Source organism: Xenia sp. Carnegie-2017, unplaced genomic scaffold (genome assembly GCF_021976095.1).
Source record: "Xenia sp. Carnegie-2017 unplaced genomic scaffold, XeniaSp_v1 HiC_scaffold_24, whole genome shotgun sequence".
Classification (NCBI taxonomy): domain Eukaryota; kingdom Metazoa; phylum Cnidaria; class Anthozoa; order Malacalcyonacea; family Xeniidae; genus Xenia; species Xenia sp. Carnegie-2017.
Window position 1 is genome coordinate 9,589,268 of NW_025813487.1, and position 20,999 is coordinate 9,610,266.

At 35.2% G+C, this 20,999-nt stretch overlaps 2 protein-coding genes across 4 annotated transcripts in view; both read right to left on the reverse strand.

The window, feature by feature from the left end:
* Positions 1-414: 414 nt before the first annotated feature.
* LOC124451071 overlaps positions 415-20,999 on the reverse strand; it is a 29,893-nt gene continuing 9,308 nt past the window's right edge. The window contains exons 1-6 of one of the 3 annotated variants that reach the window (XM_047001704.1): positions 8,728-8,867; positions 7,863-8,152; positions 6,941-7,430; positions 6,349-6,527; positions 5,673-5,731; positions 415-2,280 (exon numbers count right to left, since the gene is read on the reverse strand). In XM_047001704.1, coding sequence (XP_046857660.1) covers positions 1,896-2,280; positions 5,673-5,731; positions 6,349-6,527; positions 6,941-7,430; positions 7,863-8,152; positions 8,728-8,782 — 1,458 coding nt within the window. In that variant the 5' untranslated portion in view covers positions 8,783-8,867 and the 3' untranslated portion in view covers positions 415-1,895. Of the gene's footprint in view, positions 2,281-5,672; positions 5,732-6,348; positions 6,528-6,940; positions 7,431-7,862; positions 8,153-8,727; positions 8,868-20,999 lie in introns of those variants that run through there. The other 2 variants (XM_047001703.1, XM_047001702.1) reach the window with 2 other exon arrangements.
* Positions 11,072-20,873, reverse strand: LOC124451075. Its single transcript, XM_047001709.1, has 5 exons — positions 20,526-20,873; positions 16,390-16,540; positions 15,436-15,571; positions 14,007-14,227; positions 11,072-11,293 (listed from the first exon to the last, which is right to left on the reverse strand). Exons 1-5 carry the CDS (start codon positions 20,773-20,775, stop codon positions 11,233-11,235), a joined length of 819 nt encoding a protein of 272 aa, XP_046857665.1. The 5' UTR covers positions 20,776-20,873; the 3' UTR covers positions 11,072-11,232.

The following is a 20,999-nucleotide window of genomic DNA, read 5'->3' on the forward strand; positions in this document are numbered from 1 at the left end:
AACATCCCGTTGAGTCACCTGATTTTTTCAAGTCCTGAGACGATTGCTTAAATTGTCCAGCAAAGTGCGAAGATCATTTCTTCATTTAATGGGAAAAACACTGTCGCAAAAACAAAAGCGAGTAAATCTGGGGTGTATAGTAAACTGAAGAAGGATGAAATGAAAGACGGAGCTTGAGCATCCGGGGTTTATTTAGTCGATGATAGCAAACTAATATTGTCCTCTAATATAAGGGGTTATAAATAGTGTGATATGCTGTTATTCACTAACAAGAAACGTAGAATTTTTTAAAATTTCCGAAACTATTGATTGTCAAGGTCACAGGATTTCCTCATCCCCGTTTCGAATTGAAGAAATCCTCAACAACAAAAGTTAAAGGACTCCTCGCAAAAACTACAGAAAAAACGATAAAAATCTGTTAAAAATGTTCGACCTTGTTATACGTACTAAGTTCAAAAGCTATATATCTTTTAAGTATAGGTAAAATTATATAGACGTTCTCACAATAGATAGTTTGATTGTTATTATTAGGCTCTTGATTCACTGAGGGCCCGTCCACACTAACACGGATTCGGTCAAATCCGTAAACATTTTGATACGCTTAGGCCTTCCGACCACATTAGCATGCGGATCGGATTCACCGAGTCAGTATATCAGTTTGGAAATGCTGTCGAAAGTGGATAAAAACGACATATGTTTTGAGCTAGTATGGACGGTTGGATCTGCATAAAAATTGAAACGATGTCATCAACCAAACGCAAAACATAATATAAAATATTGTTCATTGGATATTGTAACTAGAGATTTGACAGTTATTTGTAAACTTACATGTAGCCAAGATTACTCGTAGAGTTTAAGTTAACATGCCTTTGGCATACAGCGAAAGTTTTGAGAGAAAAACACTTTTCACATACGTTTTAATAGGACGTTTTGAATATCTTCATTAATCATAATATGTCAATAAGATGTTACATTACAAGATATGTCATTGATGCGTGTCAACTGTGAAATCTCTAATTCCAATATCGAAAGAACAAAATCAGAAAAACGCGATTAGAAGACATTACTCGGGATTCTAATTTGTTTTATTTTTTGTTTTTTTGAAGTGGTCTCCAAGTCTTGGTCATAATAAAATTGTATACGGTGACTCCAAATAATGTAACACATTATTCTATGTCAACACGAAGAATCAAAAGGTTAACATAATTTGGAGTTATCGTTGTTGTGTATATACTACAGTTATTATAAATGACAAAGTTTCTCTCATTCCGGTTTTCCCAGATTCCGGATTTTCTCATTCCGGGTTTTCCCATTCCTCCATTCCATTCCCCGATTCCCCATTCCTTGTTTTACAGATAACCGACTGTTATGTGGAAATAGCTTTTCCTAGGACTGCATTCGACGAAATAGCTAAAACATGCGACTAAGTGAGGCGAAAAGATTTTTGTTGAAAGCGCGAGGTGACACCAGTTTCGTTTCACAAACTTTTGTTCCGAAAAGTCGTCTTTTGCATGAGCAAAGTGCTCATTATGTCTTGCAAGGCATTCATTACATCCTTCAAAGGGTAGTAAGGACCATTGGAAGCGCAAGAAAAACGGCAGTGTGGACGCGGATCAGTTGATGCGTTTTTGATTAAACGAATCCGTATTATTTTGAATCCGCGTTATTGTGGACGGGCCCTGGCACGTGAGTGACACACATGCGCAAGTGAATGCAATGATCTTTAGGAAATAACATCCAAGGAAAAGAAAAGTGGGAAGAAATTATGACTGGGGTGTATAAATCTAGTAGGAAAAGAGAAGGTGAAAATCGCATTTTTAAAATGGAGCAAAGTCATAATTTGGGGAGATATTGGGACAAAATTTGATGTATGATGAACATGAATGGTAAAAATACTAAACATAATGGGTTCTGGGTGGTCGAGGCGGTAAATAGTCATCGACAACCTGAGGCGAGGTATTTTTCTTTGGTGGCTTTAGGATAACATCACATGTCTTTCGAGTCAGCTTCCCGAGCTTACATTTTACAAATTTCTCAATGTATTTGTTAAGATAGGCCTCAGGCGCAGAACCTTGAGACAAAACCTGATAATGAAACTCTTGAATGTTGAATGAGTCATTCAGTTGTTTCTTTGCATAGTTTCTAAGCTCAACGAGTTTCTGTTGACCCAACATGTACGCTGTAGCTTGTCCGTGAAAACCCTGGTACCGAGTTATCTCCTTTTGGGCAAGGTCTGTGTCGTCCCAGGCATAGTGGGCGAAGTACCATAAGGCTTTGCTTCTGTAAAAATAAAAATAACAAAAATATTGGTCCATGTTACTGTGGTGAAAAACATGAGACATAATGTTAAATATCGATTTTTGAATCCATGTAAAGCAAGCAACACAATTATATATAATTGGTTAAACATCTATTTCAGAGAAGGTTGAAGTGAAAACGTCTTTAATGATGTTGAAGTATCACAATGAAGAAATGCGTATAGAAACGAACAAAGTTAAAATAGCTTTCGTATTTTTACTGAAAGTGGAGGATAATTTGAGGGTTGCAGTATTTGTCTATATTCCATGAGGGGGATAATTAGAGGGCTAAATGTCAAATAGAAGAAATACGTTAGTCAAAGTGCAAACCTGTTTTTCCGCTCGTATTTTATGATGCTGAAGTATCATAATATGTAAACTTAGTCAGGGGCGGATCTAGGGTATGTCAAATCAGTCACGCGACTGATGTTTACACTTCAAAAATTATTTATCAAATTTAATGATTACAATTTTTTTTGATCATTAAATTTTCGTTCTGTAATCGTTTGGATTTCATCGTCAAAATTCTGTTTTATGTATGAAAACTTATGCAAATATCACCTTAGTAAATAAATCAGAAGATAAAAACATATCTAGAATTATATTAACTGACTGACTGATAAGCGGGGTGGCTCGACTAGTTCGACCGATAACGGAGTTCAGAAACGCTAATTTAAGTCATTCCATTGGTCAATAGCCAGATCAGTGGACGATCTGGAATAATCTCGAAGGATAAGCGGGGTGACCGGACCGATAAGGGAGTCCAATTGCTATCGTGTAATCGGTTCGTTTAAATTTTTGTCTTACTGTGATTGGTTTGATCAATTTCGACTGATAGCAAACTGAACTAACATAGTCAAGCTCTGAATTGAAGGTTTCATCGTTTCATAGTAATTTTCTAAAGCGTGATAGAAACTTAACTACAATCACATGGAATTTATGGGAATCTTTTACAAATTCATATATTGACATGAATGCTGCTTTCCAAACTGTGAATTTTTTCAAGAGGGTGAAAAATTTATGGATGAATTGTAAATGCTTGGGAAAGTCATTGATGTTCAAAAGCAAGCCAACTTTGTTTTGAGTTTTCTCAGCAGAAATTTACTTCCAAAATCGTAAGTAAAGGACAACTGAAGTGTATGCATGAATGTAAAATATCAAAGTCAATTTATGGGAGTATGTGATGCAATTTATGTCAATATGGCGTATGGTAAGCAGATTGATGCTTCTAAAATTGTTATTGCCGAAGGACTTTTAGCTATGATTTCTTCAGTGTTAGGGGAATCGTGGCCGTTATATGGCAGCGAAATCCTACATTCCTTTAATTGTATTTCAATAGAAAAAAAATCTGTAGCAGTAAGGTGCCATACTATTATTATAAACAAATGTTTGGGGCTTTTCAGTCTATGATCATTGATCATTCAATCATTGGACAGTTATACTACATATTGTTTAAGATTTGAGAAAACTAAAATTGATTACATGAGAAGCTGTTTACTATAACCTGTGATTTTGAGTCTTTTCTGATCCATGCAGCTTTTTATTTTGACAATTTTACTGGAATGGTCTTAAACCTAAGTATTTCGCATAAATGAAATGTTGTCCCATGTCACATATTGTCCCCTTTTCTAGTTGAACACATCATGTAGAGATGTCAAGGTGTGTTGATCTACGGCTCATACCAGATTGTTTGCCATAAATTCAAAATGGCTATTGATGTATGAAAAGCATTTTCTATAAAGTTAAAATGTCTTCCTATGTATGCAGATAAACCTTGAAATTTGGCAAAACAGCAAAGTATTTTTCATGGTCACTAGGTAATTTTTTTGATGATCATTATAATTTCTATAATAAATTATTTCAGATTTACATTTAAACAAGCTTTGATCATATGAAAAGATATTTATCATAACCAGTAAGCACAACACATGAACCAATTTTAACATTCATGTAATTATATAATTAAAGACATGTTGGTTACATTCTGTTTGTATTTGCAAATACAATGCTACTAGTAATTGCTATATAGCACACCTTGCATATGCTTACAGAAGATAATAGTCTAGTGAAATGCCTAATAAACATTAAGGGCATTAAGCTGTCCTTAATTGCAAATTTTCTGATAATTTTTGCTTAATCTTTGGCAGAAAAAAATTTTGAGTTTTTTCTCAAAAGGTGAATTTGCTGGCACTGTATGTGGAGATGGGTAAAGGGTTACAATAAACTTGCATGGTTTGAAGTCTGAGCTTTTCTATATCTATGAACTGTCACTTGTAGTACCAAATTTCTAACTTAACTCATTACATAGAGGTTTGAATGGGGGTCTCTAGGGGGTCTATGCCTGATAACTTTGTAGAAATTTTTAAAGACAATATCTGTTTTTGAATAGCATTATTGTAAAATAAATTTTACGTTCCTAGACATGCTAATGAGCCATATATTTGGCATGATAATGAGCCTAAATATTTGGCAAAACATTCAAGTATTGTTCACTTCAGTTTTTTTTGAAAAAAACGTAAGCAAAATGTGTTGTATTTACGCAAAACGATGCCCACTAAATGCATTTTGTATTGCTCTAAAACGCTGAAAATGGCATTTTCAAGGCTCTGAAATTCAAAATTTCCCGTGGAAGAATGCCTCGGACCCCCCCAGGTACTGAGCACCTCCGACGTTTTATGACTGATGTTTGAAAACTCCTAGATCCGCCCCTGAACTTAGTAAAAAAGAGACTTTGTCGTGGTGACAAATTTGAATATCACCTTAAAAACTAAAAAAAAGGCAATTGCGATGGCGAATGGACAGAACCAAAGAAAACCACCAAACCCAAGATAAAACCGAGAAAAAAATAGCCAGAGAAAACCAAGAAAAATAAAGAGTTCTGAAAGAACTGTTTTACAATGAGAGTACTAACACGAAAGTGCTGAAAAGAACTGTTTTAGAAATTTAAGACACTTTATTCAATTCGGCAGTCAACTCGTCAGGTGTCAACGTCTGCTATCTGTTAAGGGTGAATCAGCTTGTAAATATATGATTGATTTTGACGATGACTCATCCAGCATGGGAGATGCGTCATCGTCGAAATAAAGTCAATTTAAAAATTAACTGCTTGGGTCGACAAAGGACCGGATTATTAAACTTGATAATGACTCCTTCCATTGTTTTGAGAGAAAAAGCAGACTTGAATTTGTGTAATATCTTACAAAATTTAGCATCTGAGTATGCATCAGCACAGGATTTGTTTGAAAGAAGGTGTGTGCCAATTGCCGAGTCAAACTCTATTTCGTGATGTTGTCTACACTTTCAAACTAGTAAGGCGATATTCAAATATGTAAACTTCTCTTTTTTACGATTTACTTTTAATCCTACGTCACATACCTATTCATTCCACGATAATGTAATCCAGTATCAACAATCAAACGTAGAGCTCTCCATACCTTAAAAAAACAGAACGAACTTGAACAAGCGTAATGATTGATGAAATTATTAAATGAAGTCGCTGAACAATTTGAAGACCAAATGAATTATCTATCTGAAGATGTCTTAGCAGAGACGTCATTGAGGAGATTGGGGTGGAGAGGTGAGAGATACATAACATGATTCTTTCGAACGCAGACAGATTTTGTACAGGGCGGGGATACTGGCTTAAGTCACTAGAAATTTGTACTACTCACAGCATTCTATTTCTGTAAATAACATATATTTGAAATTTGATTCTGTTTAGACTTTAAAGTGAAATCTAATATAAAACGTTATCGTCGTCAAAACTTCAAAATCTGATAAGGTTGTGCACCATTAAATAACTTTCTCTTGCGCAACAGGCAAAAGGCTCTAGGTCAGTGACTCAGTATAAAAATTTGATAGCTATAAGTAAATACAGAGATTTAATCATCACAAGCTGTAGAGTTGTTTCCTTGCTACAAATATAGTTCAACTATAGTTATAATTATCGCACTAAGCAGAATTAGTCCAGCAAATTTGTTTGTTTGATTGAAACAAGACATTTGGATTTTATGAATTCTATTAACATTACTTCTTATTTTCTGTTTTGTACCTGCCATTTTAGCATGCCAAATTTCTGCATTGGTTCTTCTTTGTAGGTGTCTGTGTCATCGGAAATGACAGGATTTTCCGAATACAAACCCCAGCCTTCGCTGAAGAATGTGTAATCGGTTATGTCATCAAGCCATTTTGGCAGACCACCATAAGGGTCTTTGAAATATTCTATATGACCTGGAATTCAAAGTTTGCTTTTTTATGCTAAGTACAGTTAGAAGCTGTTATGTGTAAGTAATGGTAGTGATGAATGAACAATGGAGAAGGAGAACAGTCTTTACACTATCTAAAATATCTAAGAAAGAAGACAACTTGTGTCAGTGCATGTAGGGATGAATGAACAAGAGAGAACTAGGACAATCTTTTTACTATCTAAAATATAGAGTATAAGAAATAAAAGTGTATCAGTTTTTTTATATAATGTTCTACCTCATTCAATAATCTTTTATAATCAGTCTCTTGACCAACACTAACACATATTACCTTATTTCTTAAATCTGAGATAATGTTAAGGCTGTTTTTTCTCTTTTGTTCATTTATCACTACCTACACTGACAAGCTTTAACTTCAGGGTTGAACTAAAAACTCACTTTGCACTTGAGTGTGGTGTCCAGGCCAAGCCTCATGCGCAGTTACGGACCACTCCGAAAACCGAGGACCATGATTTTCAAGAAAGAAAGGTAGACCAAACTTTGCTGGAAATGTACACGCCTTTGTAGTGCTCTGAAAGTACTGGGCTCCAGATGAAGGATTAAAATTAGGTTCCATTTCAATAGGACAGTTAGGTACTGTTATCCATTCACCAGTATGATAAAATAAATTAATGATTTTTGGTGCAAGCATGCTCATGACCTCTCGACATGACGTCATCCAAACTTTTAATGATTTGTAGCGTTCCGAACAAAACTTTCGAGCACTTTCCATGTCTGTACAGCGCTTGTGGGCGGTAGCATTTGATTCGATCTCAGGAAAAGGCTCCTTGTTATAATATGACGTTTGATTTGCTAGTATCTTACGAAAAGCTGCTATGGCGGCGGTTTCATCTGACAGTCCAGTGACATTTTTAGCTATTTCTACAACCTATTGCAAAGGAAAGGGGAACAAAGTTTTACAGCACTTGGTACGTTTTCTAAGGCGCAAAAAGGATTTTACGTAAATAGACAGGCAAGAAGTTTTTGAAATGATAATAAAGTTGACAATCTTTAGTCTATTTGTCCTTCATTTTCGTTCAACCAGTACTTGATGAAACCTTCCTATATAGGAGGGTCTGAAGTAATCATAGGAGAAATGAATGCAAAAATAAATAAAGGGCAAATCATAAGATAATAAGGACATTCTTAAGTTCATCTGTCCTTCATATGTAATAAACTAACACTCGATAAAGCCCTCCTATATGGGAGAAATTATTATTTTTTTTAAAATGTGTGCCTAACCAATGCTTCATTACGTTTAAGAGATAAAACCTTGTTTGAGATATTCCTTCATTATATCACAAAAGAATAAAATCTTCACCTGAGGATAGAGAACATTTAATCGTTCATGTCCGATTTCGTTTATTCTTTCAGGAGTAATGTCACTTGTAGTAAAAAAAGCCAAAATGTCTTTGTACGATTTCTTTCCATCAATAATCGTGTTTGTGATGGGAAGTCTCCTGGTAGTGCGATTATCTGTTCTCTTTCCATCGACATATATATACTTCACTGGAAGATTGGCAAGACCACTGGCATGATTTAATGGAAGGCAATGTCGTAGATGTACATTTTCCATGTATTTAACAAGATCGACTACAGGCTTGCCAATTCCTAAAACAACGTTTAATTTTAACGTCGTATGACTGATATACTAGTGTAGATATACTAGTATGTCCTGACATACTAGTGTAGTGTCTTTATCAGGAGTGATCTAATGTTGAAAGTTGAGTTCTTATACACTTTGGTCTTCTGTCTTCATTAGGAGTGATGTAATGTTAAAATTTTTTATACATTATGGCGATAAATAGTAGATACACACGTTGTTTTCATAAATAGTATTAAGATGAATTTTAACCGCCACTAGACCACATTACCAGGGGCAAAATTAAAATATCAATTGGGTGAGTGGGGCGTGACGGTGAATAATAAAATCTTCAGCTATGGCCTGCTAACATACCAAATCAGTAAGGTAGAGATGAATATATGAATATTTACTCTCCCAATTAATGTTCTAGCTTCACCCCTGCACATTTCCAAGTAATGCAGACCCAAGGAACGAGTTTAGCCTCTTTTGATGGAATTTGATCACTTTTCAAACAATATTTGGCTATCAAATACACTGACAAAATCAAAAACTTGATGACTGAGAACTATTCAAGTTTCGAATTTTTTTTTCTTTTACCTACCTTCGATTAAACTTTCTTTAACGGATTGGCTAAAATTTTTCTTGTACGTTTCCATCCATTTCTCTCGATCTTTCGTCGACAAATCTTTACTGAACTCGTCTCGAAGGTAGACATGAACAAACCACTCGTTAACCACTTCTCTGGCGTTATTTTCTCTCGAAATTTTCTTAAACATCTGTTTGAACGCGTTAATACCAGAGATACAGTTAACTTTTGAGCGAACCATTCCAGTTCGAACGCCTAGCTGCATGTTTGATCTTAAAATAAAAGATACAAATCACATTGAATTCTGCTGTGAAACAGCACTACTAGCCCACTTATGTCTTGCTTTGCAATTTTTTCCTCAGTTCAATAGCCGTAAATACAATACATTTGTGCAAAGCAATGAAACTGAGCTGGCTTGTTGGCTTCGCAATGTAACAAAGCAAATACCTTGCAAAAAGCATGACCCAAGGACAATTAAGGTTACTTTGAGACCTGATGCAAGATCTCCCCTATTCCGTTAACAAGACTGCTACCAACAAGTCACATTTATATCGGGGAAAAAATATTTCCCAATGGCCTGTGACTTTATGCAATTTTGAATATTAAAGACTGCAAGAAAATTGCGCAACATGTCCTGAAAGTTAAAAAACTAACAATGGAGGCCTGGGGCCTCCATTGGTTTGGAGGCCTGGGGCAAAATACCCCTTCTAAGGAATTCCAATTTATGCCCGTATAATTTTGGGTAAAATTTGTTTTAATGAGAATAATTTTCTTTACTTTCGCCAGCTTATGGTCCGATTATTCAACCTTTTACTTCTCAAGTTTTTTTAGTCCTTTGAGTTTTGGATGGTTTCTTTAATGTTGCAATTCGGCAACGCTTAGAGGGAAAGCTACTAGGCTAAACATTCATGAAAGGATCTAACATGTATAAAACTTAAAGGTCATATAGCTAGACTTGCTGGAGGTAAATGTGGAAGGTTTATTATCAGTGACTTGTGCAATTTGGAGATATCAAGAAATTTCTGGAGGAATCGATGGCTGTTAAAGTTGGCTCTCAGTTTGTTCTAAAAATTTAAATAATACTATCCGTTCTGCAGCGACTTATTAGTCTGAATCTCAAGCTTGCTATAACCATCGATTTGGGAGAGCATTTTCTGAAAGCAACGTGTTTTCCTAAGGGAAATGGTCCTATTGTGTTTTGGTGTTGTGAGTTTGGTTTACCTAGTTGACGCAGTTGACGTATTTGAGAAAAAAGAAAATAAAACCTGGTTTGTTAAATTCGAAGGAAACAAAACAAACTGTTTGTCTGTTTAGCTGTGATCTATTTGTTTCAATACATTAATTATTTATTAATCAATTTTATCATTCGTCAATTGATCAATTGACTTATTTATACAGATAATTAACTATTTAACATTCAAGTTCACCGTATCTGAAAATATATATACAAATTTTACCTTAAAAACAAATGTCATTGATCATTGCAATAGTTTATTTGAATAGTTTATTCAAACGTTACTTGAGCCTGGAAGGTATAAATGTTTGTCGACAAAAAATATGAAGAATTTTCCCAAGTTATAGCTAACATTTAGACGATATGTTGGACATTTATTTGTACTTTTGTCGTAAGGGTAGAACTTCAGCAATGGCTCCACGTCTTGGACAGTTCATCGAAGGACGATATGTCCATGAGTCACTTCTCTCAATATTAAAACACTCAACTGATTTAAGAAATTTACCTTCCTCATTCTGACCCCCCATCACGACGATTGTATCTCCTGTAATAATAGCACAACACTCCCATCTTTTTCCAACATTGATGGTAAGGCTGTGATTTTTCGGTCTTACTATCGTACATCTTGACGTCGTTTAAGAATCTCCCATGACCAGTGTGACCGCCAAGAAGGACAACCTGATCTCTCCATGTAACTGTTGACATTCCAGTCATTGAATGAGGTAATGGAGGCATTTTCTTAAATGTGAGCGTCATTGGATCAAACTCAATTACACTGGACAAAGTATTGCCATCTTTTCCACATCCACCAAAAATAAGAACTTTATCGTCAACAATCCCAGCTCCAAAGTTCCTTCGTGGTTCAGGCATATGACACAACTCTTTAAAAAAAATCAGACGCGGCATCGTAAATCTGCACTTTACAGATCAGAGAGGATGTTGCCTTGTTATCGAAGTCGTACTCTCCATTGCAATTAACCTGAGTCAATCATCTCGATTGACTTGCAACCAACAACAAATATACTAGCGCCATAAATGAACGCTGCAGCCCGCAAACGATTGTTTTCCATTACTGAAATCTCAAACCATTTCTTGTCCTTCCAGGAATATATTTCTGTTCTTTTCTGGGAATCATTCGGCAAACCGCCAGCAATCAAAATATTTCCTTTTACTTCGTTCGTCACATCGTAAATTTTTGACAACTCGATTTTTTCTTTCTCGTCATTTTCTTTGGTGGAAAGAGCTGAGCACAGAACATTTTCGTTTCCACCTTCGCCATTTATTTTCTAAAATTTGTATGCCTTTGACGTTTGATCATGGCGGAATTGAAACCAAATACGCTTTTCACTTAATAGGGAAAGACAATGGTAAAAACTCCAGCCTTCAGGCATACATCAACAAAATGAAATTGGTAGATTACAGCACAGTTTGTGCAGTAGACTATTAAGCAATAATACTTCATTGAGTATTGATTCAAAGTTTCATGGACCGACAATATGATACAATGCTGAAGATATTTGTTGAAACTTGATAGTTCTGCTCCATTTAAATAAACTGCCTCCTACGTATTGAATGATATTAAGTATGCTGATTTCGTGAAATAAAATGAACTGTGACTTATCCTAATTGCTCATGGCTTTTAAAACACAAATCAATAATTTGTTCAACGCACGCAAAGACTAATACACCAAAGCGACAAATGCAAGTCGAAGACTAATAATCTTTTGGTTACGAATTAATTACTTCTGCATCACTTTGTTGGCTTTGGTAAATTCTCTTCACAGTTCGTGATTTATTACTAAAGATTAATAAATTAAGTTGATTTCGAAAGATCGAAATGCTTTCGGCTTCCCGGTGCCGGAAGTCTCAAGTTTTTCTCCAAAATCGTCAGTTTTTGGTGCGGAAAGTCTCAAGTTTTTCCTCGAAAATCTTTAGTTTTTTTAATGGCACAAGTCGAAATCTTCAATTGCATGGTCTTCTAATGTTGGCGAGCCTGGTAAAACTCTGCTTTTTCATTAAAGTTCTTAACAATTCTAACATGCATGGTTATATGCGAGTGTTCTAACTGTCGCGGGCAGAAAACACTTATATGACTTGCTCAAAAACTTTTGCCTTCCTGTCTTACCTGATAGAGTGGCAAACTAGCATATCCGGGAGTGTATCGAACTGTCGCGGGTCGCATAATAAAGACGCGTTAAATTCTCAGGAATTCTTTATGTCTATGTATGCCCACTTGAATGTGCTCTATAAATCAACGTTCTCTGCTGTCAAAATATGTCACCGGTGCTTTGGATATTTAAGATGTGTTTTGTTTTACCTATCCAAATATACAAAACGATGCGTTGTCAATAAGAGAGGAATTATTATTATAAAACATATTATTGCTAAGTAAAAGAAACTTGCCAATCGTGCGCAAGGAAAAGTGGAAGCGGTTTTACTTATATAATCTATCCATAGCTTATGAAATATGATCATAAACGAAATGTGTTTACAACTTTAAGTGGATGTACGGAGTTTTCAACGACAATGTCCTCAAACCTTGCAGCCTCTAATTATAGAATTTACATACTGGTTACATTGTGTATATCGTAAGTATAACTTACACTTTACGTCTGTTGGAAATTTGCGTTTCCCTTATAACTACCAGTAATTCAATTTCTAATGCATGCAAATTTTTACATTTGGCAATGCTTTTCATGATCGATGTTTTAATTCTGGGTGTCATGTTAACAACATATCTAGAGTTACCATAACTTAGTAAAAGCACTATTAATATTGCGCATTTAATGAATACGACAAGTTTTTTTAAATAAACATGTTTCAACATCTCATGATGCCATTTTAGTATATAGTTGTACACGAGTAATTCCTTGAATTGTTGACTGTTGTTAAGCGCACAACTATATGCACGATTATAGCAATAAAGTACTTTGAAGTTTAATCCAACACATGTATATTTGGATAGATAAAACAAACACAAATCTTAAATATCCAAAGTACCGTTGACATATTTTAATGTTGACAGCAGAGAACGTTGATTCATAGAGCACATTCAAGTGGGCATACATAGACATAAAGAATTCCTGAGAATTTAACATCGACTTCTTTCAAACTTTTCCATGCAAAAGAGTGTTTTTATTCCGCGACTTTACCCGCGACACGCGTCTTTTTATCCGCGACCCGCGACAGTTCGATACACTCTCGGACGTGCTAGTTTGCCACTCTATCAGGTAAGAAAGGAAGGCAAAAGTTTTTGAACAAGTCATACTTCTGATGTAGTGTTATAGTCCGTTTCATAAACACCGGAATATTCATTCTCAATTGTACCGTGATTTGAGTGTATTTCAAAACCATTGGCAGTACGTTTTTAAATCCCATCTAAGCTACATTTTTCTCAAGCTGTATCCTCTATGTTGAAGTAAAGTGACTACTTGTTACGAACCGTTCACAAGATCCGATTTGTTGGATCGTATAAAAACGGATCATGTGAACACATATAAAATGAGCCTCCGACAGTCGGACAGTCAGTCAGAAAAATTGGATGGAAATAGAACTTGGTCTTTTTTCATCCGATAAGATCAGAGGAAGCCAACCAGCCCCAGACTTTGCACTCTCCATACTTCCAAATTTGATTAGGCGTAAAAAATTACATAAAAAAGACTTGCAAACAAGAACAAAAATACGCAAAATATATCGATAAATGTACTGGAAAACATAAATCTCTGCCACCACGACTGGAAATATCTAAACGAATATAAATATCAACATAATTGTCGGACCGTCTGAACAAGAAACCGAAAGTCGAAACCGAAACAAACAGATCCGACAATCGGATCCTGTGAACGGGCCTTTGGTGTTTTATATATGAACGAGTCTCCCGATTGGTTCCATCTGACAATGACAATGAACATTACCTATTCGCTTTTTAGATACAAAACTTCAATACCATATTGTACTTTATTGTACTCCGAACTAATCGTAAGCCCGATTTCATAAGTTAATACACCATTTAGGCGTTTTGTGTTATTTTGTGAGAATTTTAAAATCATACAAGACTTACTTGAATTGCATAATAGAATGCCTGTTCGATAAAATTTTCTCTATAATTTCCTTAGCGTCTTCAAAACTTTGTGGTGTAACACGGCTTCCGTAAGAGACGATGTGGTAAGGAATTGAACAGATTGCTTGCCAACAAAAATGGTTTGGACCCATCATCCAATCTGCATTATAAAAGTTTTCGTTGTAAGGAGCACCAAAAATCGTTTTCAGAAAGTGCTTTACCTGAAAGGAGTGTCATAAAATGGCTTGTTTTATACAAAAGCTAAACCTTGCTGTCAAGATTGTGAGGTAAGTATTTATTTTGCCCAACAAAAGAGCATGGCAAAAGAGTACGCATGTTATCTACAATACATGGTTGCCTCGAGATCTTATGTTATCACAGGGATTTTTACTGACGTATTTCCCTCAATCTTAGGGATGAGGTTTAGTTCTAAATATTCCTCATCAATATTAAAACAATACGCCTTGTTTTTACATCTTATTTTATATTTTGGTCATGTAGAAATTACTTTAGCTTGCATCTTAACTTTTCGACGGCTGAATAATTCTGCTAAATGAAAATGGTTAATTGCACAATGTCTTCCGCAAGTCCTTTGAAACCACGACACTTTGTGGGCAATTTTACCAAATCGAATATCGTTTTGCTCGACTGTTGTTACATCGTTAATTTTTCAGAATCAGAGACAAGGTAAATCTTTTGACCTATAGTTCAAATCGACAAACTTACGTTATTACAAGCCTTAGTGCCTTACAATTAATGTCGTTGAGTGGTAACAGAAATCGTCCTTCCTTAGGGTCAGAAAATTTCTTGTCACTTACTTGGGAGAACCAATGATGAACCATCAATAACTTCAACAATAATGAATATTTGCAAAGCAAATTTAAAACAGATTCACTGAAGCAGTTCAAAAATAAAATTCACAATTCAAAAGCTACATGAATTTCTTTATTTCATCACTAACCATAAACAATGTACGCTACAAACAACATCATTATGATTGTCAATATTTGAATGAACGAGCTCAAAATTCGATAAAATTATTATCAAACGGAAGAGTCTAATGCATTGATTATTCCCTCTGCAACCATGTTATTACACAGTAAACCCATGATTTCAGTGTATTAAATATTCGTTTAAGCCTCGAGAGGTTTAGAAAAAGCCCTCGAACTTTTACTAAGCCTCCCTCGGTTTGCAGGACAAAGAATTAATCACTAATACCCTGACAGCATGCGTTTACTTATAATGAAATCGTTTTTGTATAAGATATTATGGACAGAGGCGTAATCTCAAAAAGGGATGGGATTGGACTTTTTCAACCTCAACACCACAATTTACACTCTTGGTTTTAAAGCCAAGGCTACAATGAACTACTGTATATTGTGATAATTAAATGCGATTATTCAGGAGTTGGGGCGAGGGGAAATAATACCTGCTCCAAAGCTTTAACTTCGCGAGGGGTCATTTTATTTTCATCGATGTTTTTTGCGTTGATTTCATCTAAAAGTTTTAATACAGCATCCGTTTTTTCCTTAAGATATTCTGGAGTTGCGTTGTAAGGAAGATGTCTGTAGAAGTAAACCACAAAATATAAATATGACGCTTGAACTGAACGCACAATATCTGTTACATATGGATAAAGGGGTGTAACATTTGAGTACAGAGTTTAAGCACATGGATATATGGGTGTAACATCTGGATAAAGAGGTGTAAAATCTGGGTAGAGAGGTATAACATCTAGGTAGAGAGGTTAGATATCTGGATAGAGGTATGTGGCACATGGGTATAGGGGTGTAACATCTAGAGAGAGGGATAGAGAGGTGTAACATATGGATGTAACATCAGATGGACAGGGAGAGGTAACATTTGGGTGGAACATGAGAGATAAAGATATCTGGGAGGGGAAGTGTGGAAGTAGGAGTGACAGATGGATGTGTAACATCTGAGTGAAACAACTGGGTAAGTAACAAGTGCGTGACCATTGTCAACTTTCTTGACAAAGTTTATAGCGATACAATATAAAAAATTTATGACAGTTTGTTATACATGCATTGTCAACACAGCATCTAAAGACAAACACCATGCCATTAAAGTATAGCACATGAGATATATATTGATGGCAGCCCTATCCGAAGGAGTTAAAGGCCAAAAGAGATTTTCGATAAATTTGAATTGTAAACAAGACAAATCTTTTGTTTAATTCAACTGGCAAGATGGCGGCCGTATCGTAACAAGCAACTAAACTATATGTTGTTATCTGTTGTTGAATTTCGATGGTTCAAGGAGAAGTTGGGAATTAGGAGATGTTGGGAAAAACAAATTAACAACAAAGCCAATTCTGGCTTACAACCAGTGACTAACGAGTAACAGCATGAACGAAACAAACCTGCGTTTCAGTTCGTCGGTTCGTATCTGAGGTTCCCAAGTAAGCGTGTGTGGATTATACTTGAAATATGTATCTTGAACCCTTTGTAAGAAATTTTGTAATTTGATGCGTTGAGCTTCATCAGAATAAACGTATATGCTCTTAGTTGAATCTAAAGAAAAAACACTTGAAGGTAAAAATGCCAAATATTTCGGTGGGAATACACAATACCATGATGTTTATTAGGAGTATACAGGATAATACAGTAAGATACATTTGTTATTAACACGCTACCATGTTTTATATTATAGGTGTATTGCGCTGTAGGATACATTTAGCGTTAAGCTTGTTTTCCACTAGCCACGTATCGTAACGTATCGTAGCAAAACGTAACATGGCGCATGCGTGCTTATAAATTTGATGGTCAATATGCACAAGCACGCATGCGCCATGTTACGTTTTGCTACGATACGTTACGATACGTGGCTAGTGGAAAACAGGCTTTAGCGTCAATCCGAAATAACTTGGGGGGGGACCATATTCATATATTCTGCTATGCCTAGGTAAAACTTTAGAATCCAAATGAATAGGTAACGAAAGTTTTATTATCATTTGCCGTCAACAAAGTGTATTGGCAAATTTGATTAATATCTGCAGTTGTCAGCACCTCATTAAAACGACTTTTTTGTTGACGTTAAATAAAACGGCGAGGCGAAATGCGATTTCTTATCGCAGATAAATGGTCAAATTTAAGCAATACAACGCGAAATTACATTGTTGCTTTGCTTTTACACTGTATTTTTCAAATGGTTTGCTACATTTAAACAATTTCATTGGGATGGAACTCGAAGTCAAAAACCTCAAAACAAATTTTGTCAGGTTTAAAACGTTTAACGGGTTGCTTTGTGAGAAACATTTGCCTTAACTTACGTATACTTAACACACATAGTTAAAACAAACAAATATTATCTAAGACTGAAAGCTCTAAAGAAATGCTTAGAAACAGTTAAACAAACATTTCCACAACAGCCACCGATGTACGCGAATCTTTCACCTCCCTATATTTAGCATTTCTAATCGCCAAAAACCATATTTTATTAGAGTCATATGAATGAAATATCAGGTCTGAAAGACTGTGCGAACTTGTGATTTGTGAAAAGTGTTTCTCCATTGGGTTTTAACACTCATGCTAATTACGATTCTGCTAAATATTTGTAAACTATTCAACTACGTACACGGACACGGTACAATTCACTTTAAATACTAGAAGAACAATTGCCACTAGATAGCATTGTTGAAAAATAACTAGAGTGTTTAAATAACAAGCCCTTGATAACCGAGCTCGAGGTCTTTACGGAGAAATATCGGACCAAAGTTTTTTTTGTACAGAAAGCGAGGTTATTAAAGAGTCTATTATATGGCATTATTTGATCTGAAACGAAGCTTGCTTTTATTCTCGTCCTTGCTGTTTTTGACCGGTTGGCTTTCACTTTTCTAGTTTTCGTCCATAAAAAATAAATCTTTTCAATTTGTATTGTCTGGATAGTTGAACTGTTTTCCAAGTGCTTTTCCTTCGAATCACATTCGTAAATGGTTTTTGTTTCGTTTTTCATGCGTTTTGCTGTTTGCTTTGCGATGTTTGTTTACATTTGACTGTAAAATTACGCGTTTTGGACCGTGGTCGATTACAGAAAAATAATGGACAAGCAAAAACGTTTCTGAGCCAATCAAAGCGTGCCATTCTACCGGATGGGACGCTTGCTATATAATAATACAGATTAATGAATTGATAACCTATCTATTCGTAAAATATTTTCTGCTAAGTGCATATATTGCAAATCTTTGTCTGTATGGCACAAAAGTTTTCTTCTCCTGGTGAATTAAACACATCTTTAACGGTTCTAAACGCAAAACATGCAGAGTTATAATGCAGGAATTATAGAAAGTGATTAGTCATCGAAATTCTAACAATTGGCAAATATCCTAGGATTCTTATTTAATACATCCTGTAGATATGAGTATGTTAGTTTAAGCATGAAGGATCGTCATAATAAAATAAACTATTTTTTATTTGGTCCTAATTTGCAATCCGCTTTCGAGGTCTTTGTTTATAATAACAACAATTAATAATGAACAAAAACTCAAAATTGAACTACATGAAATCATCAAACCTTTCAGAAATTTCAATATTTAACGTCAAGCTCTTTCATTAAGTCCGTTGTCGGGCAGTGCACCATAAAACCTGGTTTCCACTATTAACACGACAAACGCGACATGGATTAATTTTAATCGCGATAATCCCATATGAGAATGTGGTAATAATCGCAATAAACGACGACTAACAATCGCGACAAACGCGATAAAATATCAAAAATTTTTGATATTTATTCGCATTAATCGCCAAAATGACGTCATCTTAAATGAAAATTTAGGAATTTAAGATGGCGAAGCCAAAACGTTGTTTTCTTTTCTTCGATGCCTTTTAACGGTGTCTTTGTCGCCTCCATAAAACATAAGCTACTGTAATTACTACCAGATCGTATTTTTTTACTGACGCCATTTCACAAATAATCGCCATCCGACATAATGTAAACAACACGTTTAATCGCACAACCATTGCGAATAAAAGTTATCGCTATCGCTTTTATCGTGATAAACCAATAGTAGAAACCAGGCTTAATGGTCGAGATTTGCAACACTTTATAATTGTTTACAAATAGCACAATGAGGCAAACATTAGCTAGAACGTTGAGACAGTTAAAATATTTCAAATGTAATTTAAAGAAACCTTTAATCCTTAAAGCATCCAAAGCATGTATTATTGATGTGAAATTAGTAAACTTCTGTTGTCGAAGGCTCTTATTTTAAAGTGATGACTATCTTTGTGATGACACTCAGCTAATTAGTTAAAAATATTATATTTCGAGTTTGTTTGTGAAATTGTCGTGCGTGAAATAAGTTGCATGTAAACAACACAAGAAAGGCAATTCTACATTTGATTTCAAAAGGCTTTTACAGCTTAATCCAAACCATACAGTTCCTTAAAATTGGTATAAATCTTTAATGAACTGTTTCGACGGTTTAACATTTTGATTTCCTAATTCAATTAAGACGCTCAAACCACACATTTTTTTAGTGGAACTAATTTAAAAAATTCAATTGGGAATTTGCTTTCATGAAGAAGTAACACATAAAATAATCGCGGAAGGGTTGACATTTCAGTTAGTTAAAAAATTCCCAAGTTTTTTTTATTTCTTTCCTTTTTACCTAAAAACTAAACGTTTCTCCTGAAGATTATACTTCTACGCTATAGTTTCAAAAACGATAGCGTAAGACCACAAGTAATGTGTTCCTCTCTCGCGCATACAAAATCAACAGGATGTATTTTTTTCTAATTAGTGTAGTAGTGGCGTTCATGCATTTAGACTCTCACGCTTTATCCCATCTCATCAAACATAACCACATACAATGTTTCTCATGCTGACATCCTATCCTTAAAAATAAACTTCTTCATTCATCTATGGTCAAGCCTGACAATTTCATGGATATTATCTAAAATACGTGCAATTAACGCGACTATGCTATTTCCGCTAGTCGATTTGTTTATAATGAAAATTGCAACAAAGAACGACTTATGCTTAGAAAGTAAATCTGCCTCGGCGTTGAGTTGTCTTGCCATTTTTCTATTACATCTACTAATTACAACATCCACATTGTCACTATAGATTGAATTGTATAATCGCTTTAGATTTCACAACAATTAATGCAACTTAAGAATTAAGCGCCCCCATAAAGAGTTGACAAACCACACAGTACTGGAAGATTATTTGTTTCAATAGAAGCAATAATCGTTTCCTCACCCATTGCCGCAAGCAAACGCACAAACAATTGATGAATCCATTCATCGACATCAATCTAAAATCGTTGTTACCAATCATAACAATCGCCTATTTATATCAATTGAACCATTCAGAAATAAAGCGGCGCTAAAACAAATTTCCCCACTTGCTAGAATCGTCGCCCACAACTCATGGTGGCCTCAAGCAGGTATTTTCATGACAATGCAAACCTTCAAACAACTAATAAACTATACGATTGAGAAAAGTAAGCAACGAACAAAGATAACATTGTATATGCACCAATAATTACAAACCGACCTTCATTTTCTGAATTTGAAACATCCTTCGCAGATTTTGTCACCAATAAAGCCATGAGCACTATGCAGATTATAAACAAGATAACAGCAACAGAAACAGAAATAAGGAGTCGCAGATTTTTCTTTAAACTCCGAAAAGCGAAAGTTTTTTCTTTTAAATCTCCAGTCAGTTTCGTCTCAGACAAGCCACGAGCGTGCTTCGATCCTTTCATTTCAAATTCCAACTCGGTAGCGTCGTTTTCTGCAGCCATTGCTTTGTTAGTTGTTCCTATCGCGATAAGAGGGAGTTTATTACTTCATTAACAATTCATCCAAATGACCTTTTCAACTTTATTCGAGGCTTAGAGGGCTGGCCTGTAATTTGATAACGTAAAATCCAAAATGTTTCTAAATCTAAGGAAGTGTTTTAAACGAAGAAGCCACACGAATTATATTTGTTTAGCCATAAAAGCACTCAACTGAGACAAAAAGACGT

Excerpts from the sequence above, each read along its gene's own strand:
- LOC124451075 (XM_047001709.1), bottom strand. The coding sequence starts at position 20,775 with ATGGCTGCAGAAAACGACGCTACCGAGTTGGAATTTGAAATGAAAGGA. Across the intron at positions 16,541-20,525 it reads TTCAAATTCAGAAAATGAAG|ATTCAACTAAGAGCATATAC; the intron begins GTCGGTTTGTAA and ends TTTTTTCTTTAG. Across the intron at positions 14,228-15,435 it reads AAGTTAAAGCTTTGGAGCAG|GTAAAGCACTTTCTGAAAAC; the intron begins GTATTATTTCCC and ends CACTCCTTTCAG.